The 20,616-nt window shown below is 46.4% G+C and overlaps 1 protein-coding gene across 1 annotated transcript in view; it reads right to left on the reverse strand.

The window, feature by feature from the left end:
- PLPP3 (phospholipid phosphatase 3) overlaps positions 1 to 18,755 on the reverse strand; it is a 43,334-nt gene extending 24,579 nt beyond the window's left edge. The window contains exon 1 of the mRNA XM_085231854.1: positions 17,972 to 18,755. Within this exon, the coding sequence (XP_085087980.1) occupies positions 17,972 to 18,110 (139 nt within the window). The 5' untranslated portion in view covers positions 18,111 to 18,755. The remainder of the gene's footprint in view (positions 1 to 17,971) is intronic.
- Positions 18,756 to 20,616: the final 1,861 nt, after the last annotated feature.

Consider the following 20,616-nt stretch of genomic DNA (forward strand, 5'->3'; position numbering starts at 1 on the left):
AATATTTGCATTCCAGCAAGAAACTGGCTTTCCTTTTGAAGCAGTGGTTGATCTTGGGTAGATATAAACCTTATTTGGTTGACAGTACCTGTACAAGTGTTAGAGTGCATAAAAATTAGGAGTTTTAAAGTTGGCTTCTCCAGCTGTTAAGGAGAATTGCATCACTACAGGAAAAAAAAGTAAATGCACCTCAGCTTTGGCAGCTGCTGCAAGAGTAAACCACTCTTGAAGCCAGTTGACATGTACACATTGATAACATTTGATAACACAAAGAATAGAAATATTTCCACATTTCTATCATTTGGGTAACATCCTGACAGTCACTATATGGTCTGAGTGTACCAGCACCAACAGAAAGAGTGGGGTAAGGAAGAGTAGGAGTTTGGTCAACAAAAACTGAATCTCAAGGGATCTGATGCATGGTCCAACAACAGCTAGAAGAATCCTGATGCATTACACTGGTATTTCCTAAAGTCTTGAACAGCATCACTGAAGTGCCTCCTTCACAATGTTTTTTGACTAAACCTGGATACTTAATGCTCATATATCCACTGGAAGCCAGTAGATAGAGTACCTCCTGCTTCATATTTCATTATCTTCTCAGTCTTAATTGTTTATTACGCCTTGGTTCCAGCAGTCCAGAAGACTGCTCTGGGCAGTCTGCCTCTATTTTGGAAACATATCTAATGTCTTTGTTGTCAAAATAGATTCCCATTCAACTCTATTACAGTTCCACTACTCTCAGCTACATAGAAACACATGAGGATAGAAGATTCTCTAAACATGCAAACAAACCCTAGACTTTACCGTAGAGCAAGTACCTGCTTAAAAAACATCTATAAACAAGGATCAGCATATATAGCATTTCACTGATTTGACCTGTTTGGAGAAATCCCAGGACGCAAGGGGTTGATTTCTGCCAGAATCAGGCTTCTAGTTTTCTCTACTTGCAGTAGGTTCTCCCAGGCAACCTATATTAACTTTTGATGTTGCCTGTATCAACCTGCCTGGTGCCCTTCCTCAAAAGGGTAACATTTCCATTCACTTCTTTATTGTTATTTATATTTCAGCCAATTCATTGGACTCTAAAGGAAACCATTTTTAGGTTTACTAGCTACTACTCAGGTTTACTGTCCATTTCAACCTAGGTGATGGTATCTTCTAGACTTTTTGTTGACCTCCCCCCAACAGCTCTTTAGTAAGAACTGGTTCTTCAGGAATGTTGGGGCAATGCCTTCTTACACCTACAAGAGCAATGGCAAATGAAGAAAGCAGAGAACATTCACCTTCAGTACTGATAACTGTACCATAGTATGGATAACTATAATATTTATGACCCCAACGGTAGCATGGAGTATCTGAAAAATGCCTCTAAAAGGAAGCATCAGTGATGGAAGGATTGTGACCAGATATCTTACAGGTATCTCTATCTTGAGACCAAAGCCATCATTCAGCAACATAACCCATCCCATCTTTCATGGTGAGTACAACCCAGAGCGCGCTCACTGACCCAACCATTCTGCAGAACATTAAGAGGAAAGTTCTCTTGGTCACAGAAACTTTAAACCAAATGTCAAATTATTCTCACGCACCACAAATTCCTCTGGATTCTAAACCTCTGCAGGAAATGCTTCCTTGCACGGCCGGAGCTCACTGTGCCAGACCTGCATACACGCTCTCCAAAGGCTCCGGATGACTGGGAGCACTGCCATTGCTTTTGCTGGGAGGAATATTGCTCTTTTAGATAATACCTGCTGTCATTTCCAGAAGTAAACAACACGTACAAAGAAAACAGCAGAGAAAGGAATTCTAAGTAGCATGTTAAATTGTTCCTTCTGGCAGTCTGGCATGAGCTGATGTATTAAAAGAGCTTTAATACAAAGTGTGCGTATATTTTTAATACCTAAAAATGTGTTAATAAGAACAAAAGGGTTTATCCAAGCCACAGTATCTAGATACATATACAATTCTGCATTTGTGGGGTAAAACACACCTAAGTCAAACTGGTCGACCCGCAGAAGTTGGAGAGGTGGATATAAGAGACATTACAAGTGGAAACCCAGACCCAGCGCCAATCAAACTTGATGAAAACAAAGCTACCATCACACTGAATAGAACAAGGAATAAAATGCCACAAAAACCCCAAGGCATCGGGATCTTCTGAGGCACCTCAGTACATCCAAGTGCTGTGGAAGGTCTGGCAGATACAAGCCTGACTTAGGATGACCCAACTTGAATAGAGAGGGAAAAAATTAAAAACACATCCACGGACTCTGCAACACCCAGGGCAAATGGACCACGTGAAAAACACACTGTGGTGACTATTACGTTTTCAATTATAAACAAAGCAAGCCTTGCTTCCTCTGCTGGTCAGTGGGGTTTGGAAGGAATTCTGTCTCAGCATGGCTTCCCTGGATCTCCCTTTGAGGAAGGGCTCACGCTGGCCCAGTTCATGTGCTCTACCCACAGGAGCCCCTCAGTTTTTCCCTCTCTAACAAGTCCAGTCAACTCTAGCTGCCCCTACTCATAAGGAAAATTCTGTGGGCTGTGCATCTTGCATTAATGTATGAAATACTGAGCACAGACTCCTTACCTCAGCTTAGTGCTGCCAGACAGTACCAGGTATAAGGCACTCTTCCTTGCACAACCATGACAATCCAGAGGGTGGAAATATAAAAAAGCAGCCCAAGCAATGCTGAATGCTATTATTTTTTAAAACAACAATGAAAGGAGAAAAATGCAGAAATTAAACCAGCCCACCTGATCAACGTAAAGGCCTCTTAAAGGAAAAACAAAACAAATCTCTTCTGCTAAACTTCCTGAGCTTCCTCCCTGCTTGTCTGGAGCATCCTGGCCCAGAACTGCACCCATAATTGAGCACGTTTTCGGGAGCTGCTTCTCCTTTGCCCGAGGAGGCCTCAAGTAGCTTTGTGACCCCGTTCTGTCAATGTACCTATTGTAAATGCAAAATCCTGCTTTGGATTTGCAGCAGCAGCCACCTGCACAAATAACACAGGGTTATAACTCTGTAACCAAAGACAAGCACTGAAAGCTTAAGAAGTTTGTAGTCCGAAACACACTTCTGACCTCTTCCTTAAAAGTTCACTAATCACTTTTAATTCATAATTTATTTCCTCTTAATATACTTGCTTTATATAATACTCCCTCCTTTTTCTTTTTCTTCCTCCTTTCTCCTTTTTTCTTGAAGTTACCCAGGAGAAAATGGTATTACACAATTCCCTTGATTAACTGGAAATGAAACTTTTCCCCTTCGGTAGTCATGATCCTGCTGGTACAGTTTCCAGAATGTAACATACAGTATACAGTGATGAAAGAAAGTAAAAAGAAAAGCACGAGCGCAGCTGGAAACGGCTCAAGGGTCCTTCAAGCAACAGAAGTTTGACATTGGTGGTCCCTATAACAGAACCCCATAAGGCTGTTCTTGTGCATCGATGAGTTAAAGAGGTGCAGGCTTCTCTTTTTTTTCTCTCTCTCTCTCTCTCCTGTACTTCCACATTATATGGAAGAAATACCTTGTAGGCTGCAGAAGCTGCATGGGTTGAATAATTTCAGTGAAAACCAGCTGGGAATGGGATACCTTCATGGCAGCAGTCACCTGCAGCAGAGATGCCCACACCACGCTGCTAGCAAGGGTGGGAATCAATTACCTCCCTCTGACAGCTGCTTTGTGGCCAAGTGACACCACACAGACCTGCTCCCTTACGGCACAAATCGGGCTGGATCCGAATGGTGCAGGCTACAGCCAAGCTGCTATTGACATGGACTCTGAGGACACAAAGTGTACAGTGTTCTTTAAAACCCCAAAATGGGTAACTCCCCATTTCCCTTTCCAACCCCCCCCATAAACAATGCCCAGCCCCGCTGTCAATGAACGTGTGAATAAATTGGGGAAAAAAGATTAAAGGAGCCCAAGGGAACAGCAGTCTCTTTTTCTTTATTGCAGTTAATTTTGACAAAGACTCCACTGTTTCCTTATCTTTTTTTTTTTTTTTTTTTTTTTTTCCTCCCTTTCTCCCCTTGAAGAGCTTTGTGCCAAGCTGCATTATTCCTCCTCACCATGGTACTGCCATGAAACCCGCCTGGTATGTTTCCCTGAAAATCACAGGTTTTCATGGAAATTGTTTCTTCCTTCAGCAGCAACTCCCTTTGTCACATCAGGCATGATGAAAAGAGGAGCAGGAGGGCACGGGTCTGACCACAAAACACTACAGAAATGCACCCACAACCACCCAAGCCAGGCACCCACTGCCCAGCATCACAAAAACCTGCAGACACCCTCCAAAATCCCCTTTCCCATCTCCACCACAACCTCAGGTCCACGCAAAATGCCACAATCCCCTTTGCACAGCTTCCTTTCTAAGCACTTTGATGCTTGGGAAAAAGCCTATTTCTCCCCATACCACTGGCGGGCTTGTTTTGAAGGAGGTTTTTAAATGGAAATAGTTCCTTTTCTTGCAGCCCATCATGGCAACCAGAGCCTGCTGGCTCCTTCCACTGAGGCTGGAGCTCAGCAACTTGTAGGGGGTGTCCTCAATCTCCAGCCTATTTACTGCTCTGGTGAGAACGGCGCCTATAGACGCTCCAGTTCTCAGATCAGCATTTGCAGGGACTCACTTATTCAACAAACCAGCCTTTTCTAAATGCTGTCAAAGGAGCGATTTGATGCCTTTCAGTGCTTGCTATACAAAACGCTGAAAGACCACGGAACTTCAAAAGCCGCAGAAGCGGAGCTGGAGTTTGGCAGGAGTTCATTAGCTGCCTGTGTCCTTCTGTGTGTGGCTTGTAATTACATGCAGACCTGATGCCAAATCCTAATCTACTGAGGGGTACCCATTAACGTGCTGCTGGATGTTTCACAGGTAGCTGATGTTGAGATTTATACAACCGGCATGTCAGATAATGCATGCATTCCTTTAGTTTTTCTTTAAGCTGCTTTTTTTTTTTTCCCCCCTCACTCTCTTACTGTAGGTAGTGGATTAGTGACAGCAGGGACCTCAACAGCAACCAGAGAAGCTGAGCAATCAGCAACATGAAGACGATCATTCACTTTCAGGAAAAATAATATACATTCCTCCTATAGAGGAAAATACAGCAGTTAGTGGATCGTGGGACCAAAAAAGCCCTTCTCTTACTTGAGATCTGTATCACTTCGCAGCCAGCTGGCTCTCAGAGCAGCTCTTGGCAATTAAAACCCTGGGAAGTCAAACACAACAGCACGGAAGCTAACCTTTTATTTTCCTGCTTTTTAATTCTTGTCCTGTATTTGATCTCCAAGCACCAACTGTGGGCACCAAATTCTCAAGGGGTAGCCATGGGGCCAGTAGAGCATCTCAGCACTGAGTTGGAGCGGATCCCTGCCAGCAGAACCTTTCACTCCAGAGAGTGCATCCCCATGCACGCTAATTTGCCGCCACCACCACTGGTTTTCTGATTGAGAGCAAAAAATCTAGCCCTCATTTCCTTCTCCTATTTGATGTTCCACTTTCCAAAAGCCAAGGCAAGTCCACTGAATCCCCCCTGTACCTGGTATGCAGCATCTCAGTGGTTCCTATCCCCAGAAGCACCGTGAAACGAGCGATCCTGAGATGGGCAGCAAAGCTCCTGCAGCAAGAAGGCACGTCAGCAGATTCATCTGTCACTTACTGTCCACGAAGCACTCAGAGACTCGAAAATCCATCTCCCATCCAGACTCAGACTTGTCTTTTGTCTCTTGGATGCCTCCTCTGGACTCCCAGTCAGTAAGAAATTGTTACTGGTTTCAGTGGGTGCTGCACTCAACTCACAGGCTGTGGAACAATGACTGGGGGACCACTATGACACTTCCTAAGCAAGCAAGCTAGTCAAGCACAGGACTTCAACATGTATCTGAAGTCACGTTTTGCAATTTGTTTCCAAAGAAAGGGATGAAAGGAAAGACAACGAGGATACTGGCTTGTTCCTGAGCTGCCTCACTGCCCAGGAGCCCTGTGGATCCTTACTTCACATTACTGGAGGTTTGATGCTGCTGACCAAAAATGAAGTTGGACAGTTGAGAGAATTTGCAGAACTGGCCAGCCCTGATACCCCTGGGAGCAATGCTACACCAGCCTCAGGACAACTATATATTCAGAAATACTGGTTTGGATGCATTATGGATATACATATAATACCCAGAGGCCCTCATTGGCAGTAATTCAATAAATTTGGCTCTTCAACATTTATGTAACAGCCAGCTTCTATATTAATTTTTCCTCACAGTTTTCAAGCATACTTATGCTCATGTCTGTCACCATCCCTCCAGACACCCCTATTGCCATACTCCTCTTACATTTCCTTCTTTTCATTGGATAAGCCATTTCCCCATCACACTTATTCCCTCATATCATTGCAAAGTGCCTCCAGTCCTGCAGGATAACTCAGGGCAGGATGAGCTGCCAGCACTTATAACCCAGCGCTTGGACTGCTTCATCCTCCTAATAAAGCTCTCACTGCATTTGACATGATACAGCTCTCATTCAGCCATGAAAGCTTCCTTGCTTATCAGGAAGATTTTTAATCAACTAGAAGGGAAAATGTGGCCTGACATTTTATTGCTTCCTTACACTCTGCTTTTAGATGTTTTGGTTTTCTCCAGTTTGTATTCTTGCTTATTTCTTTAAGCAGGGAACTGGTGGAAAGCCCCAAGTCTTTCATGGCCATCAGCATTGAAGGCACGGAAGCAATGGACAACAGGGAGGATGCATGATGGGATGGGAGAAGAAGGCACCAAGCTCTCACCCTCACTGCAGGTTCTGGGACATGGTTTTGTCCTGGCCACAGTTCCAAAACAACAAACAGCGTCTGTGGGGAAGGGTCACAAGAAGTTCAGCTCTCCTCTATTGAAACCATCTGGTTCCTATAAAAAAAACCCAACTGGTTGGTTAAGATGCTTGGTAGCACCTCCTCCTCGCTTTGTTTTTCCCTCTCATTTATCAAGAGCACGGTGGCACTCAGAAGTGCCATCATGTGGGACAGGGCTTCCACAGGCCATGGTCTACCCTGCTCTCAGCACAGTGACAGCGGGCAGCCCATTGAATGCAAACCTCACTTGGTTATGAAGAAGCTACCTTGGCATCCATCTCACTTCTTTTCTCCTTATCTGAGCCAGATGGTTCCTTATGAGGAGCCTGGCCCCCCACATGGTTTCTCCAGGTCAGGAAAACCAAGAAAACCAATAGGTCAAGTAGGTCCCTCTCCAGCGAGAGGCATCACTAAACCTGCAGGGGAGGTAGGTCAAGGGCAATGAACCTTTGTTATTATTTTTAATAAAAGGAAAATATTCAAAAGCCTAAATCTCCCCTTTGTTTCCAACAGAAATAAAAGGGGGAAAAAAAAAAAAAAAAAAAAGAAAAAGAAGGGAGAGGAGCACTTACAGGCAGCTCCCCAGCCTGTAACACAAAACCGTGCTGTGCTGGGAAACCTTACACCATGCTGCATCCAGCTCATGCACTCCCGCACTGCTCGCTGCCTCCCGGATGCTTCCCCAAGCCCAAACTGCCCTTGAGAGAAGCCAAGCCTCAGCCTCTGCTGAAAAGCCTCTTTGTTTGGATTCCCTTTCCAAATCAGCATATCCTGAGATTGAACTCCCTCCCACCCCTCTGCAGGGCTTTTTAATGTTCAGATGCCTTGGCAGCGGCCAGATTTGCCAGCAGGTTTGTGGCCCTCTAATAGCATTCAAAGACTTGGTGCTGGGGCATGTATAGCAGTAGAAACTTCCTTCATGTTACTGGAGAGAGGAGGGGAGAAAAAAAAAAATGAAAATATATTGCAGAATTACTTCAAAAGGTCCTTTAATCGTGAATTGTGACCAGAGGAGCTAAGTTCTCCTTAATTAAACAACAGCTTTAATCTGCCTTCATTAGGCTACGTTAAGACACAGCAGTGAGCTGCAGCAGATTCTCAATGGGAAGTTAATAGCATTTTCCTTCATTAGCCCACTCTGTCTGCAAGCTTCAGGGGAGAATTGTGTTGAACTCATACAGGCCCAGCGTGCATCTCAGCCCCATCTCCCTTGAGGTTTGCAAGCACCCGAAAAATTCCTGCAATGCCCCAAGGATGAGGAGACACAGTGCACCCACAGGACCCCTGTTGAGAGCTGAGGCCCTGCAGCATGAATAGTTATGAGGCAGTAATTCCAGTTACTTGGAGCCAAGCATACCAGGCCTTGCAGCAACTCCCCCAAGAGCTCTCCCAGTGTGCCAGCACCGTGTTATGGTGACTGTGCCAGCATTCAGCCAAAAAGCAAGGCACGGTGCAGCAGAATTCCCCTCCATGCAAGAAACTCCACCAACACCAAAAAGAAAACAAACCTTTCTCTCTCTGAAACCTCATATGCAGAACCTGAAGAATATAGCTAGGAAAAAGTTGTTTCTCACTTACAGCAAGCTTTTAAAAAATATATATAATACACACATACATATATATACATATATATATATACACATATATATGTATATATACATATATATATACATATATATACATATATATGTATATATACACATATATACACACATATATATATATATACACACACACACAAATATATATATATATATATCCATTTCAGCATTATATCTTTCCCATGAAAGCAAAATGCTGAGCATTCAAGCAGGTGGATTTTCAGCCCGCAGACTCATTTCTACGTTCATAAAGCCAGTCCAGTTTTGCAGATGACTTCAGTGAGAGCAAAAGCAAAGTCTCTTATGCTATATCCACAATCCAGATGCGTCCCATGGTCAAATTCTATCCCACTCATCCGACCACTTGAAAAAACGTGGCACCCTGCAGGAGCTTTAGGCGCTGGAAAACTTTTTCGTACCCATGCATGTAGTGATTTATCAAAACAGGCACTAAAATGCTATTTCCATGGTTTTGCATTTCACAAAGACTCACTGCCAGCTCAGTAAGAAAAACAAATGCCACAAAACTTCTCCTTTAAGGAAAAAAAAACCCCAACAAAATACAACAAGCCTCCCAGACCAGTGCTTTAGAAATGCTTCCACATGCTAATCAGCCTCCTATTCAGCTCCAGACTGAATAGGACTCCAACAATGACAAAGAAATACGCTGAACCTATTCCACATTTCATCCCCTTCACTCAAAATGTTGCTGTTACCTTGGTTTTCTGCTGCTTTGTGGGAACTGCAGCGGAATGACTGCTGCATGCTAAAGCTGCAGGGAGGGCCAAGAAACGGGGAGTGTAAGGCAGAAAAATACCCATTCTGGATTATGAGGGGGTGGGGGAAGGATTATTTTAAGAGGTTGTCACTGATGCTGCAAGCTTCGCTAGGGAAAAAGAAAAAAGCCAGGCCTAACATAGAAGGCTTTGGTTTCAGGAAGGGCTGCAGCAGCCCTCCAAGGCCATTTCCCTTTCTGCAGGAGGGGGGAAGCATGCAACGGGGCCACCCAACTATGCTCCCACAGGAAAGGAGGTGGAAGTCTTGGGGATGGGTTCACACACCTGCCCTAGGGCCAGGGTTTGGTCCAGCCTTAGGGCCCACAGCCCTCCTTCCTCCCCAGCAGTGCATCACCGAAGGTCAGAGCCTCAGTGCCCAGCTCAGGGCATAGACCATGAAGCTGAAATTATCAGGAAATGCCTGAAGTCATCGAGATGTATGCTGGTAGCTCAGCAAACCCTATGGGCAGCTGGGGGTGCCCTCACTGTGGCTCTCTCCTCACCTCCATTCCTCCACGCATCAGGAGGCACACACCTCCCTGGCCATGACAGCAGGCTCCCACCTCTGCACAGGATGATTCCTTTGGGCCTTTGAAGCCCCGGGGAGAAACCCAGGAAAGGAAAGGAGCAGAAAGCTCTGCTAAAACCCAGGGTCATCCGATCAGTGATCAAAGAGCCGCTTGAGAAACCTGATAGCAGCACACCAGTTCACAGCTATCGACTTCAGAGATACGCTGCCTGCCAGCAGCTTGCCAGCATCCAAAATAGCCCAGGAGCACCATTCAGAAAATAAACTCACCCGGTGTTCACTAAACAGACCTGCAAACCAGAGTTTTCAAGAGAGATTTTTGGCTAACCCTTTGGAAACGATCACTTGAAAGAGGGGTGGGCTCAACAAAAAGCCTCGGAAACCCTTAAGAATCCCCCATGCCAAAATGCTTGGGGTGCAGGATTGGTTGCCACGGCCACTGCAGGGGCTGCAGCAAAGACATGGCAGTCAGTGCCAGTGGGAAAGGAGAGCAGGGCTGGGCCCACAGAGCAGAGCATCAAACCGGCCCAGAACAGAGGTGGTAAATAACTGTCAGGAAGATAGGAAGTTCAGACCCCATTTGTCTCCACCAGCTTTCAAATTCAGTGGTTCATTTTGAGGCATGCAAAGATGTCTCAGCTTTGAATAAGCACGCGCTGAATTAATGGCAGTGGAATTAATGCCTGCTTGCGGCGCCTGCCTCCAACACATGCACCATCATATGAAGGCAATGCTGTGAAAGCTTTCAAAAATGACTGTCGTTCTGACTAATTTACAGTAAAACCAGTTGAAAGCTAATTACAGGGAGTGCAGCTTGTTGCTTCCTCTGCACGGCAGCCAGCTACAACCCTGTCACTGTGGGGAGAAGCAAGCCCTCAGAGGGATCATCATTTGTGTCAAGAGGGACATCTGCCCAAAACCACAAACCAGGGACTTTCACTTCTTCTGTTTAACCTCGTGGAAGGAAGCATCGTGCTGTGCTCAGCTCCTCCAACCAGCAAAGCTGAAACAGTCCCTAGAAGAGCAGCCTGTCCCCAAACACTCCCAAACAATACTTGCATACCACAGCTACCTGCAGCGTTCAGGGCAAGGGCTGAGTTTGCTCAGCTTTACCTGAGCTAGAGCAGTGTTATTTCAACCTCTCGGGCACTGCAAGCTAAACCTACCTGTGTGTGTTAGCAGGAAGACTGGATGCATCTCCCAAGCTTCTCTGTAATGCAGTCAGTGCAGCTTTCAGGACTTTTTTGGGCAAGGGATAAAAAAATGATGGGAAAGTACTACAGGATTAAGCATATTCTCTACTGATGTAGTGTCATCAACTCTGTCAGACCAACTGCAGCTTCCTTTGGGCTCTGGCTGGCAGCCCAGAAGCTCCTGACTGAGGACACCATATGCTCTGACAAGTCAACCTCAAATATAGGCATAAACTATAGGCAATACTGGTACAAGAACACATGGCATAAAGAGTATGGGCATTTTCAGAACATCACAAGCCTTGGAATTAAGTTACTCAATGCAGAGAGTCAGTTTTCAACCTTCTGTCTTCTAAACATTCAACACATGTGAAAAACAAGCCCACTTACGTGACCAACTAGAAAGTACAGAGTTAGAAAGTATTTCTGGGGGGGTTGAAACTAGATGATCATTATAGTCCTTTCCAACCCTGGCAATTCTACCATTATATGATTTTGACAATTAGAGAGCCATGAGACCTACCTAATTTTCAAACTTAGGCTTAAGACAAGTTCTCCAGTGGTTTGTGTCATCAAGTATTATGAAGACACTTGAAATTCCTCCTTTTTGGCAGCATTCTTTCTACTCAGGTCTAACTTGAGAAGCAGCTCTTGCTGGTCATGACACCACAGCTGCAGCTAAAGCATTGCGTGCAGCTGAAAAGCAAGAAGGGATTCGTTAGCACAACCTTCCATCAGCTGCTCCAGTAGCCCTGCCTATGGTCACAGGAGCTTTTCACCTGCTAAAATTGAGGAGATGGCACTTCTGCAAGGCAAGTATCACAAGAGAGCAAAACTGAGGGCTGTTGGTTCTGCTGTATGAGGGATCCCACAGTTCTGCCATCCAAAAAATATAATAATGGATTTAGAAAACCGACTTCAGACATCACTAATACAGCATAAACACTGGATTATTTTATTTACTGCTTTCTTGAGGCATTATTCGCTCAAGCCACACTCACTTTTTTTGAGAAGTGTAACATGAGCTATTGAAAACCCAATGCCACTGCAGCAGTCAGGGCCCTAAGACAGGACAAAATAAAAGAAGAAATTCAAACAAAACAAACAGTGCTGGCTCTCAAAGCCTAGCTGGCATCCAGAAGGAAAGCACAAGGGGAGGGGTCACCATGAACCCCCCCAGGGATGCGTGGGGCTGGGGAAGCTGTGGCTCTCAGTGCTGGCTGTGTTGAGGCTGGGTGGGAGGACTCAGAGGCTGCTGCCTCTCCCCACGCTGCTTGCAACAGGCATGGCCTTGTTCGTGGTAGAGGCAGACCGGGCGACCACAACGGTCCCTCCTGGATTACCATGGATGAAGCAGGAGCATTGTATGAATGAAATGGAGAGGACGGAGTCTGCTCCTCCACAGCAAGCTACAGAGCAGGGCTAAGCTTCCCCCCCCCCCCCTCCCTCCCCTCTCTTTTAACTCATTTCAGACAGAGGTAGAGGCATGCAAACAGCTTTCCCATCTCAGATGCTCACACTGAAGAGGAGCCCTGGTTTGCAAGGCAGTGCCCATGCAGCACAGGTTCCCCAGCTGTGGTATGCAAACCATCTCCGGGCTGCACACGGAGGCACAGACAACTGGAGGATGCGCCATCAACCTGTATCCAGACAAACAAAGTCAGACCAGAACAGCCTCAGAAAGGCATGCATATTAAATGGAGATTTAAAGGGTATAAAAATAATCTGTTTGATCTAGGAGTGATGTTTATATTATTTTCTGTGCTCACTACAAACAGATATGGATTAAAAATGTCATCTGCTGTAATTGTGATCCCATCTCCTCCTGTCTCAGCAGCAAGTACACAAGATCCAAAGCTCTCCTGGCCATGAAGCAGTTGCACATAGTTCTGCTTTCCTGAAGACACATCTTCAGCGTGGCCAAATTCCACCAACTCAGAAAAGTAAGCAGATTTATACCCCCAAGGACTCAGTCTGCCATAGGTATAGCACTTCCTTGTTCTGCAATTAACACCTCAGCTATAATTGTCACTAATAACCTCCTCTTGATAGCTGCGTTGTTTTTTTTTCCTCCAGGTTTTATAAAGCCTACACAACACGTTTTGAGAGAAATGTTTTAAACATCTCCATCTTTCCTTCCAGCCATCTTTGGCTTTTAGTTTGGTTTCTCAAGAAAGGGGCAAAAACTGATGATGGCTATCATGCTTCCATTTTGATTGCTGGTCGAATAAGATCTTTTCCAAACACTCAGAAGAGCATCTCAACCAAGGCACGGTGGGATCCCACCACACAACCCCTCACTAAGATGCTACCTCTGCAAGCCTCCCTTTACCAGAGCACTTCCAAGGCAGCTGCCAATCCTGCTGCTTCACAGGGAGCACGCCGCCACAAAGAGATCCTAGCAGGATTAACATAAGTGATATGTAAACACAAACAACCAAACCTGATCTAGGGATGCTCCAAGCACAGTGACGGCCCTCCACCCACACAGCTCCTTGCGTGCGGTATGGGGCCAGTCCTCCCCAGCCCGTGGAAGACAACACCGAGGCGTTGGGACTGCCTGGCTGGTTTAGTGCTCTCATAGCTTTGTGTCCTCGGATGAAAATAAGAAACTGCTGAATCAGCGGTTTCTCCAGGCATGTCTAGGATGATGTTACCTACACATCGGTGAGCCCTGCACGGCAGGGCAGTCTTAAAAACAAAACAACAAAAAACAACCCAAACAAAGGAAAGTTGCTTAGCTCATCAAATTCAGCTTTACAGCACCCAAAGAACTCTAACCTCATTCCTCATCTTTAATTCCTCCCACTCCTTACAATTAAATGACAAAGCCAGGCCTGTTTGCACTGATTTTTGTGATGGCGTAGCGGGGGATCAGGTGGAGCTCCAATCCTTTTATTTGCTCCTGCAAGCTGGACAACACAATTTTCTACACAGGAGGGGAGAGTTAAGAGTAGCCTAAACTGTTATCCCAAATTACAAGATTATATTCCCACTTACATAAACATTTCAAGGTCCCGCTAGTGTAAATATTTACATGCAAAGTTCATTGTAGCATCAAGCTCACTACAGAAGAGATGCCAAATGAGTGTGAAAGCTGAAGAGATACTGAGGGTGTAAGAGGCCCATCAATATGCTGCTTCTAAACCTCCTGAAGGCAGCAGAACTTTTGTTATGCAGAGTAACTGGGATTGGCAGCAAAGAGAAAACTATTTAAGGCAGAAAATGAGACCCACAGTAAGTCACCTGCAGTTTACATCTCAGCAGCCTTAAAGACATGCATAAGCCTGATTTCCACAGGAAAGGGGCAAGCCAGATGAAATCCCACTATTTTATTGCACAAGCAGGACGTTTTGGGAGTTGTCATACCTGTGCAAGCTGCAAAAACATGAGCTACTGGAGACCCCAGTGTGCCCTATGGCCTTGCTGACACAGCCCTCCCCTCTGCTGGCATGAAACCCTTCAGCTTGCAGGCCACCAGCAGAGCACAGGTGGCTGCTCACTGTTGGCCTCATGTGAAAAAACAGCAGGTCCAAGAGGAGCACATTTAACCCCAGATGCTACTTCCGTGGGAACAGCCTCCAAACATCCCACACCTAATGGGTCAGGGGAGGAGGATATCCTTACCTGGCCCCTGTCCCATGCAGAAAGGTTGGAGAGCTGGAGAGCTGGTTGAGCTCTCCATGCAGAGAATGGCCAACTGAAGGTGGGGTCTCCCAACACACCTCTTACTTCTGCTGCTCCCCAGCTCCTCTGGCTTACAGAGGGCCGGTTCAGCCCCATTTTCAGACGTGCTGAAGTGAACAGTGAGCCATGAACAGGACAAGATGACTCTACCACACAACCAGGCCCTACTGCAGCCCTAACAATCTCAGGAAGCATCCTCTAATTCTCTAAACAGAGCCCTCCCAAGAGGAGGAAGCAGATGGAGAAAGTTATTTTCCCTCCCTGCACACTCAGTCCTTTTATGCCTCTTTTGCCCAGGTGAACTCTGACACAAATTTTCAGGGAGGTTCACCGGATCTGTGATGAAATCTCTGGTTCATGGCACAAGGAAGCAGGGATTTGCCAATAGGGATGCTTGGCACATTTGCATGCCAAGTGCACTCGTTAAGAGTGGGGCATTTGGAAACACTTAACTCTCTGCCAGCCCAACCCGAGCTGGAAACGCAGAGGAAATATGGGGTCTCCATCAGCAGATCTTCAGCCAACCCACTCCACTGTCAGCTACCAAAGCAACAAACTCCTGCCCATGGCTCCCTAGCTGCTCCAGTGATCCCCAAGGAGCAAAGATACAGATCTTCCCCTCATGAATTTGCTATCAAGATAACCACTGTAGTTAATGAGCAGAGACAAAGTGGATCTTTCTAACACTCTCACCAAATTACAGCTGAAGGAAGCTCCTGATAGCACTGCTTTACTTATTCTGACTTTCTTAGATGTTTATGATAATTGTCTCCTGGGTAATTTGTTTAAATTTGTATGTAAACAAAGAAGAGTTGGTATGCATCTGCTGCCTCACAAAAAGCATGTGTCATTTCTCAAAGGCATTTCTGCCATAGCTTATTCTTTCCATTTTTCCCTACAGAATACTGATCTGGGGGGCAGAATTACAGCAGAATAACTACAGCAAAAGCCAATGCGGAGTCATAGCCCTCTGCAAATCAAATGATTGGTTTTAATGTTTCCTAAAGCGGCCCTCAAGTGAGAATAGCCTTCTGTTCCCCTGTTACTCTGAACGTCTTTGGGCAACCACTCAAGAGGTGTAACTGAACTGCACAGGAGGCCATTGGCCATGCGTACGTGCACCAGCAGAAGATCTCTGCCAAGTACATCCACCTCTTTAAGGTCATTTCACCCAATTCTACTTCTCATCATCTCACCTAGAACTCCATTTCTTTACTGAGGATGTAAATACCCCCCAACTAGAATCCATCCACCTTTCTCTTACACGCTTCAGCTGGAGCATTTATTTTTCTTTCCTCACCTCCAAAGTGTTTTCATTGTGACAAGCTCAGGAAGGAAGAAAAATGGGAACCAAGCACTTGGAAAACTGCAAACTCGTCATTTTCCTGAGAGAAATGCAGAGCAAAGAGCAAGCCAAGCCCACTGCAAGCGGGGCAGCTGGATGTCACAGCTACCCATGCAAAGATACCCACCAACAGGTCTGCTGCTGTTGCTCTGGGTATATTTGAACAGCCCATCCTCAAACACAGCCCATGGGTTCTCCATCACACAACCACCACCCTTATCACAGCCCACCAGGGCTCCTCACCTGTGTGTCATTAGCCAGATTTGAACTCTTGGCTTCAGCTGTTGAATTCCTGCTCTTACTTTCAAATGCTCCTCACCCCAAAACACAACCCTTGTGTTTACTCTCTCATTTCCACCTGCAGTAACGTGAAACAAAGCAACAATCACAGCTTTTGCTGTATCACATTACTCCCTAACAATACCTTCCAGTAATGCTTGATAAGTTCTGTTTACCAAAACTATCTCAAGTAGAATAACACATGGCAATTAATTACTTTTTTTTCATTTCAGTCTCTTAGTCTGGAGAAGGAAAAGGAAAAAAAAAACAACACAAAAAAAAACCCCTTTACCTATTTAAATAGCATTTGTGTGCCAGGAATGCCTAAAGTCAAGAAAACTTGGGTAAACAAAAGTTTTAAAGTTCTGACTCCTAGCAGTTGTTTTACTAGGAATGCAACCTTCTGTTTTAATAAGTGAGGTAAGTCAAGCTTGCTGTGCTTCTCCTTACAGTAGCTTCATGTGTATATATCATAGAATGGCCTGAATTGAAAAGGACCACAATGATCACCTCGTTTCAACCCCCCTGCTGTGTGCAGGGTCGCCAACAGCAGCCCAGGCTGCCCAGAGCCACATCCAGCCTGGCCTTGAATGCCTCCAGGGATGGGGCATCCACAACCTCCTTGGGCAACCTGTTCCAGTGCCTCACCACCCTCTGGGTGAAAAACTTCTTCCTAAAAATATGTAGGATATCAAATATTTTCATTGGTTTCCAGATACACAATGATGAAGCTTTCTGTGCTGGCCTCTATCCTTGTGGGAATATGAAGAGAAAACCATGCCTCTCTTCTTCATATATTAGTGCCTCATAATACACACCAGATGATCAATAAACTACATAAAGATTAAATCAGACTGACAATCCTTAAAAACCGGCCTCTAAGCAGAAACAATTGTTTTAAAGACTGTGGCGTCTGGAGCATTAAACTCACGTGCTGCCATGCTATTAATCTCTTTGTTGGAAGCCGGTTGATTTCCCCTGCCTGCATCTGTCAATTAAACATTCAGCATTGCAGCCAGCTCCAACGGTGGATGTTTTGGCGTGCAAAACACCTCTCGGAGACGGCCTGCTGGCAGTTCCCGTGCATGCCGGTGCCACTTCCAAAAGCCAAGCGGGGGGAGTTTCTTCCAAACTCCACCGGTGTGACCAGGGGATGCCCGCGAGCGCTTCAAAGCAAAGCCTTTAAACCGACACCGCGCGAGGAAAGCCGGACCCGCTGCTACAGCACGGAGATGGAGCTGAGAGGGGAAAAAGTTCCCCCTCTTTCCGCAACGCGGAGAGCAGCGCACTGCCTCCACCTGGAGCTGCAGCGCTGAGCCGCGGGCCGGGGGCCGCTCCCGGGGCACCCCGAGCCCGTATGGCTGCGCCTCCCACCCCCCACAAAGCCGTCCTTTACTTTGCAAGAGAGGAGAACAGCGGCGAGGAGGGGGGAAAAGATAAGTAACTAAAAGTAACTAAGAGAACGATACGAAGAGAAACAGAAAAAAAAAAAAAAAAAAGAAAGAGGAGAAAAAAAGTAGCGTTGTGCGGTGGGTTGTTTGCGTTAAGCAGCGAGGCGGGGGGCTGCTCCCAGCGGGGAGGGTCCTCGGATCCGCTCCGTGCCCCTTTTGTTCGCCGAGCGGAGCGGTGCGGCTCTCCCCAGCCGGTCCCGAAGCGAGAAACCCGGGGAGAGGAAAGGAAAGAAGGGAGAAGGGGCACGGAGCAGCGCCGCGGCAGCTCACCCATGACGAGGCAGAGGAAGTCGAGACAGATGAGCAGGACTTTCTTGCTGCTGCCTTTGGCCGGGTTGTTGTTCAGCGCCGGGCTGCCCCCATTCTTGCTCTCCGGCGCGATCGCCTTGTCGTACTTGTAGCTCTGCATTATCGGGGGCGAACGCCCGAGCCGTGCCGTGCTGTGCCGGGCCGCGCCGCGCCGAGCCCGCACGCGGTGCGCCGGGGAGGTGCTGCCCGCTCTCCCGGCCTCTCCGCTGGGGCACGGGACGAGAAACGCGGGCGGGGTCTTCCCAACACCGACACCGCGGGGAAAAAAAAAAAAAAAAAAAAAAAAAAAAGTTTGGGAAAAAAAAAGTTTGGAAAAAAAAGTACCAAAACAAAACCAAAATGAGTAGAAAATCACCCCCCCTAAAAAAAAAAAAAAAAAAAAAAATCACCAAAAAAAAAAAATACAGACAACACCAACAAAAAAAGAAAACAACAACCAGGAGCGGCGAGGAGAAGGGGGAGATTTTGCGGGTGTCCCAAGGCGGTGGAAAAAGTCCTGGAGGAAAAGTTGAGGGGAGGGATAAAAATAGAGAGGAGCGCGGATGGGTTACGCGGAGGTAAAAGGTGCGGAGCGCTGCGCGCTGCCGGGGGCAGGTGGGCTCCGCGCTGCGCTGCGTTGGGGGCTCCCGCCGCGCCCGCCCCGGCCGCTCTGGGAACCACCGGCTTTGGTGCTGCACTTTTATTTCGCGAAGTCCTTTCCACCCCTTAGCAAAAAAAAAAAAAAAAAAAAAAGAGGGGGAAAAAAAAAAAACACCAACCCAACAAAACCCAGTCACTTCGCCTCGGATGGGATATCCAAGTAAGCACGGCCCCTTTCCTGCTTCCCTACATCTGACATTTTACATAGATAATTAAGTCCACATTTTTTTCCTGAGGGAAGTTTTAAAAAAAATAAAAGAGAGCGAGAGAGAGAGTCAGGAACTAAAAGTTTTTCGCGGAGCCGAAGGAGGAGGGAGCCTCTAGCTCCATCGTAAGGCACAACAGTGCAACAGGAGGGAGAGAGGGAAGGAAAAGCAACCAGTTCTGCAAGGGAGGACTCAGAAGGTGATTATGGCGCAAAGTGGTGGCAAATAACTTTTTTTTCCCCTTCTTTTTCTTGCTTTCCTCCCCTGTCCTTCAGCTCTGCTCCCTGTGCTGAGATCCTTTTGCAGGGGATGCAGCACGCGGGGTACCCAGGGACCCCAATGCCCATCACAAGGCCTGTTGGGGCTGAAGGATCATGGAATCATTAAGATTGGAAAAAGGCTGCTAAGGCTGTCTAATCCAACCATCAGTGGATGGTTTGGTGAAGGCTGAGTACCACCATTGAGTTATAGCAGCCTCGTCCCCCTGCAGCAGCACCACCTTTGTGAAACAAGGGTAATGAGAATGCTAGAGGCAAGGTGAGGGATGATACCTTGGCTAATTGCCCCTTTGGTCTAATTAGAAATTGCCAAAGATGCTAATGATGTGTTTTCCATGAACCTCAGCTGCAGGTGGGTTGGCCATTTTGCCAGCTCCAAGCAGGGATGCAGAGGCAGTTGGTAAAGCCTGTGGGTGCCCAAGGATGCGTTCAGGTCAGCTTCTGACCTCTTCTCTTCTTCTTTTGCCACATAGCTCCCCTTTGCATGCTGGGGAACCTGAGGAGCTGCAGACTGAACCTTGCTGAGGGCAGGTTTTCCAGGAATCTGTTTAGACACATTCCCGGGCACATTTGGGCCAACATGGGAGGAAGAAAGCAAAGAGGCTGTTTTATTATTTTACTTGTATATGTGTGGCGTAAAATAGAAAGGGGAAAGCAGACGTTGGGTTTTTTGTCCAATTCTTTCATCACGGTGTCATCAGGTGCCATCTCCCACATTGCTTTCGAGAAGACAGCTCTCTCTTTCATACCACATCGCAGTAAAACCATCAGTTTTCACCCCAAATCATTCCCTGTGGCAATGGTCACCAAATTGCGGCCGTGGCCAAGGGCACATCTCAAGGTCTCTCTCTCCTTCTCATTCCTGCAGCAGAAACATGGGTGCCAAATTTAGGCTCTCCAGCTGCCTGGAGCAAGTGGAAAGAATCCTCACGTGGGAATTATGCCCTGCCCAGGGTTGGCCCCAATGCCCAGCCCTGCTCCCCTCCCCACGGTTGGCACTGACCTGCCCCAAGGAGCTCAGAGCTCCCAGCACTGACTGCAGCCACCCCAGATCTGCTGATGGAAAACGATCCCTATTGAAATCCCCTGGGTTAAACTCAATTTTAAAGTGAAGAGGAATAATAATAATAAAAAAATATAATAAAAATAATAATAATAAAGACCTGTCGTTGTAACAGCAAATGAAAAAAAAAAAAAAAAAGAGCCTTTATTGTACTTGAAGGGAAAGTGGGAGTTACTGAAATTAAAGTTTTATATTTGCATTTACAAGGCTCCTTAGGCTACTAATGTTTGCGTTTTCATAACAAAAAGATTGTGCTGTTAATTGATGCAAGCAATGGCGCACAAATAAGTCCCAATCTTGGACGATTTCTTAAGGGAACAGCCACTACAATTCCCCATTGTCAAGCGTGAACTGAGCAAGTCATCAGTGCCAAAAAGCAGCTTCTGTGCCTGGGTCAATAAAATGCAAGAGATTCATTGG

Source organism: Meleagris gallopavo, chromosome 10, assembly GCF_905368555.1.
Source record: "Meleagris gallopavo chromosome 10, MGAL_WU_HG_1.1, whole genome shotgun sequence".
In the NCBI taxonomy this organism is placed as follows: Eukaryota; Metazoa; Chordata; class Aves; order Galliformes; family Phasianidae; genus Meleagris; species Meleagris gallopavo.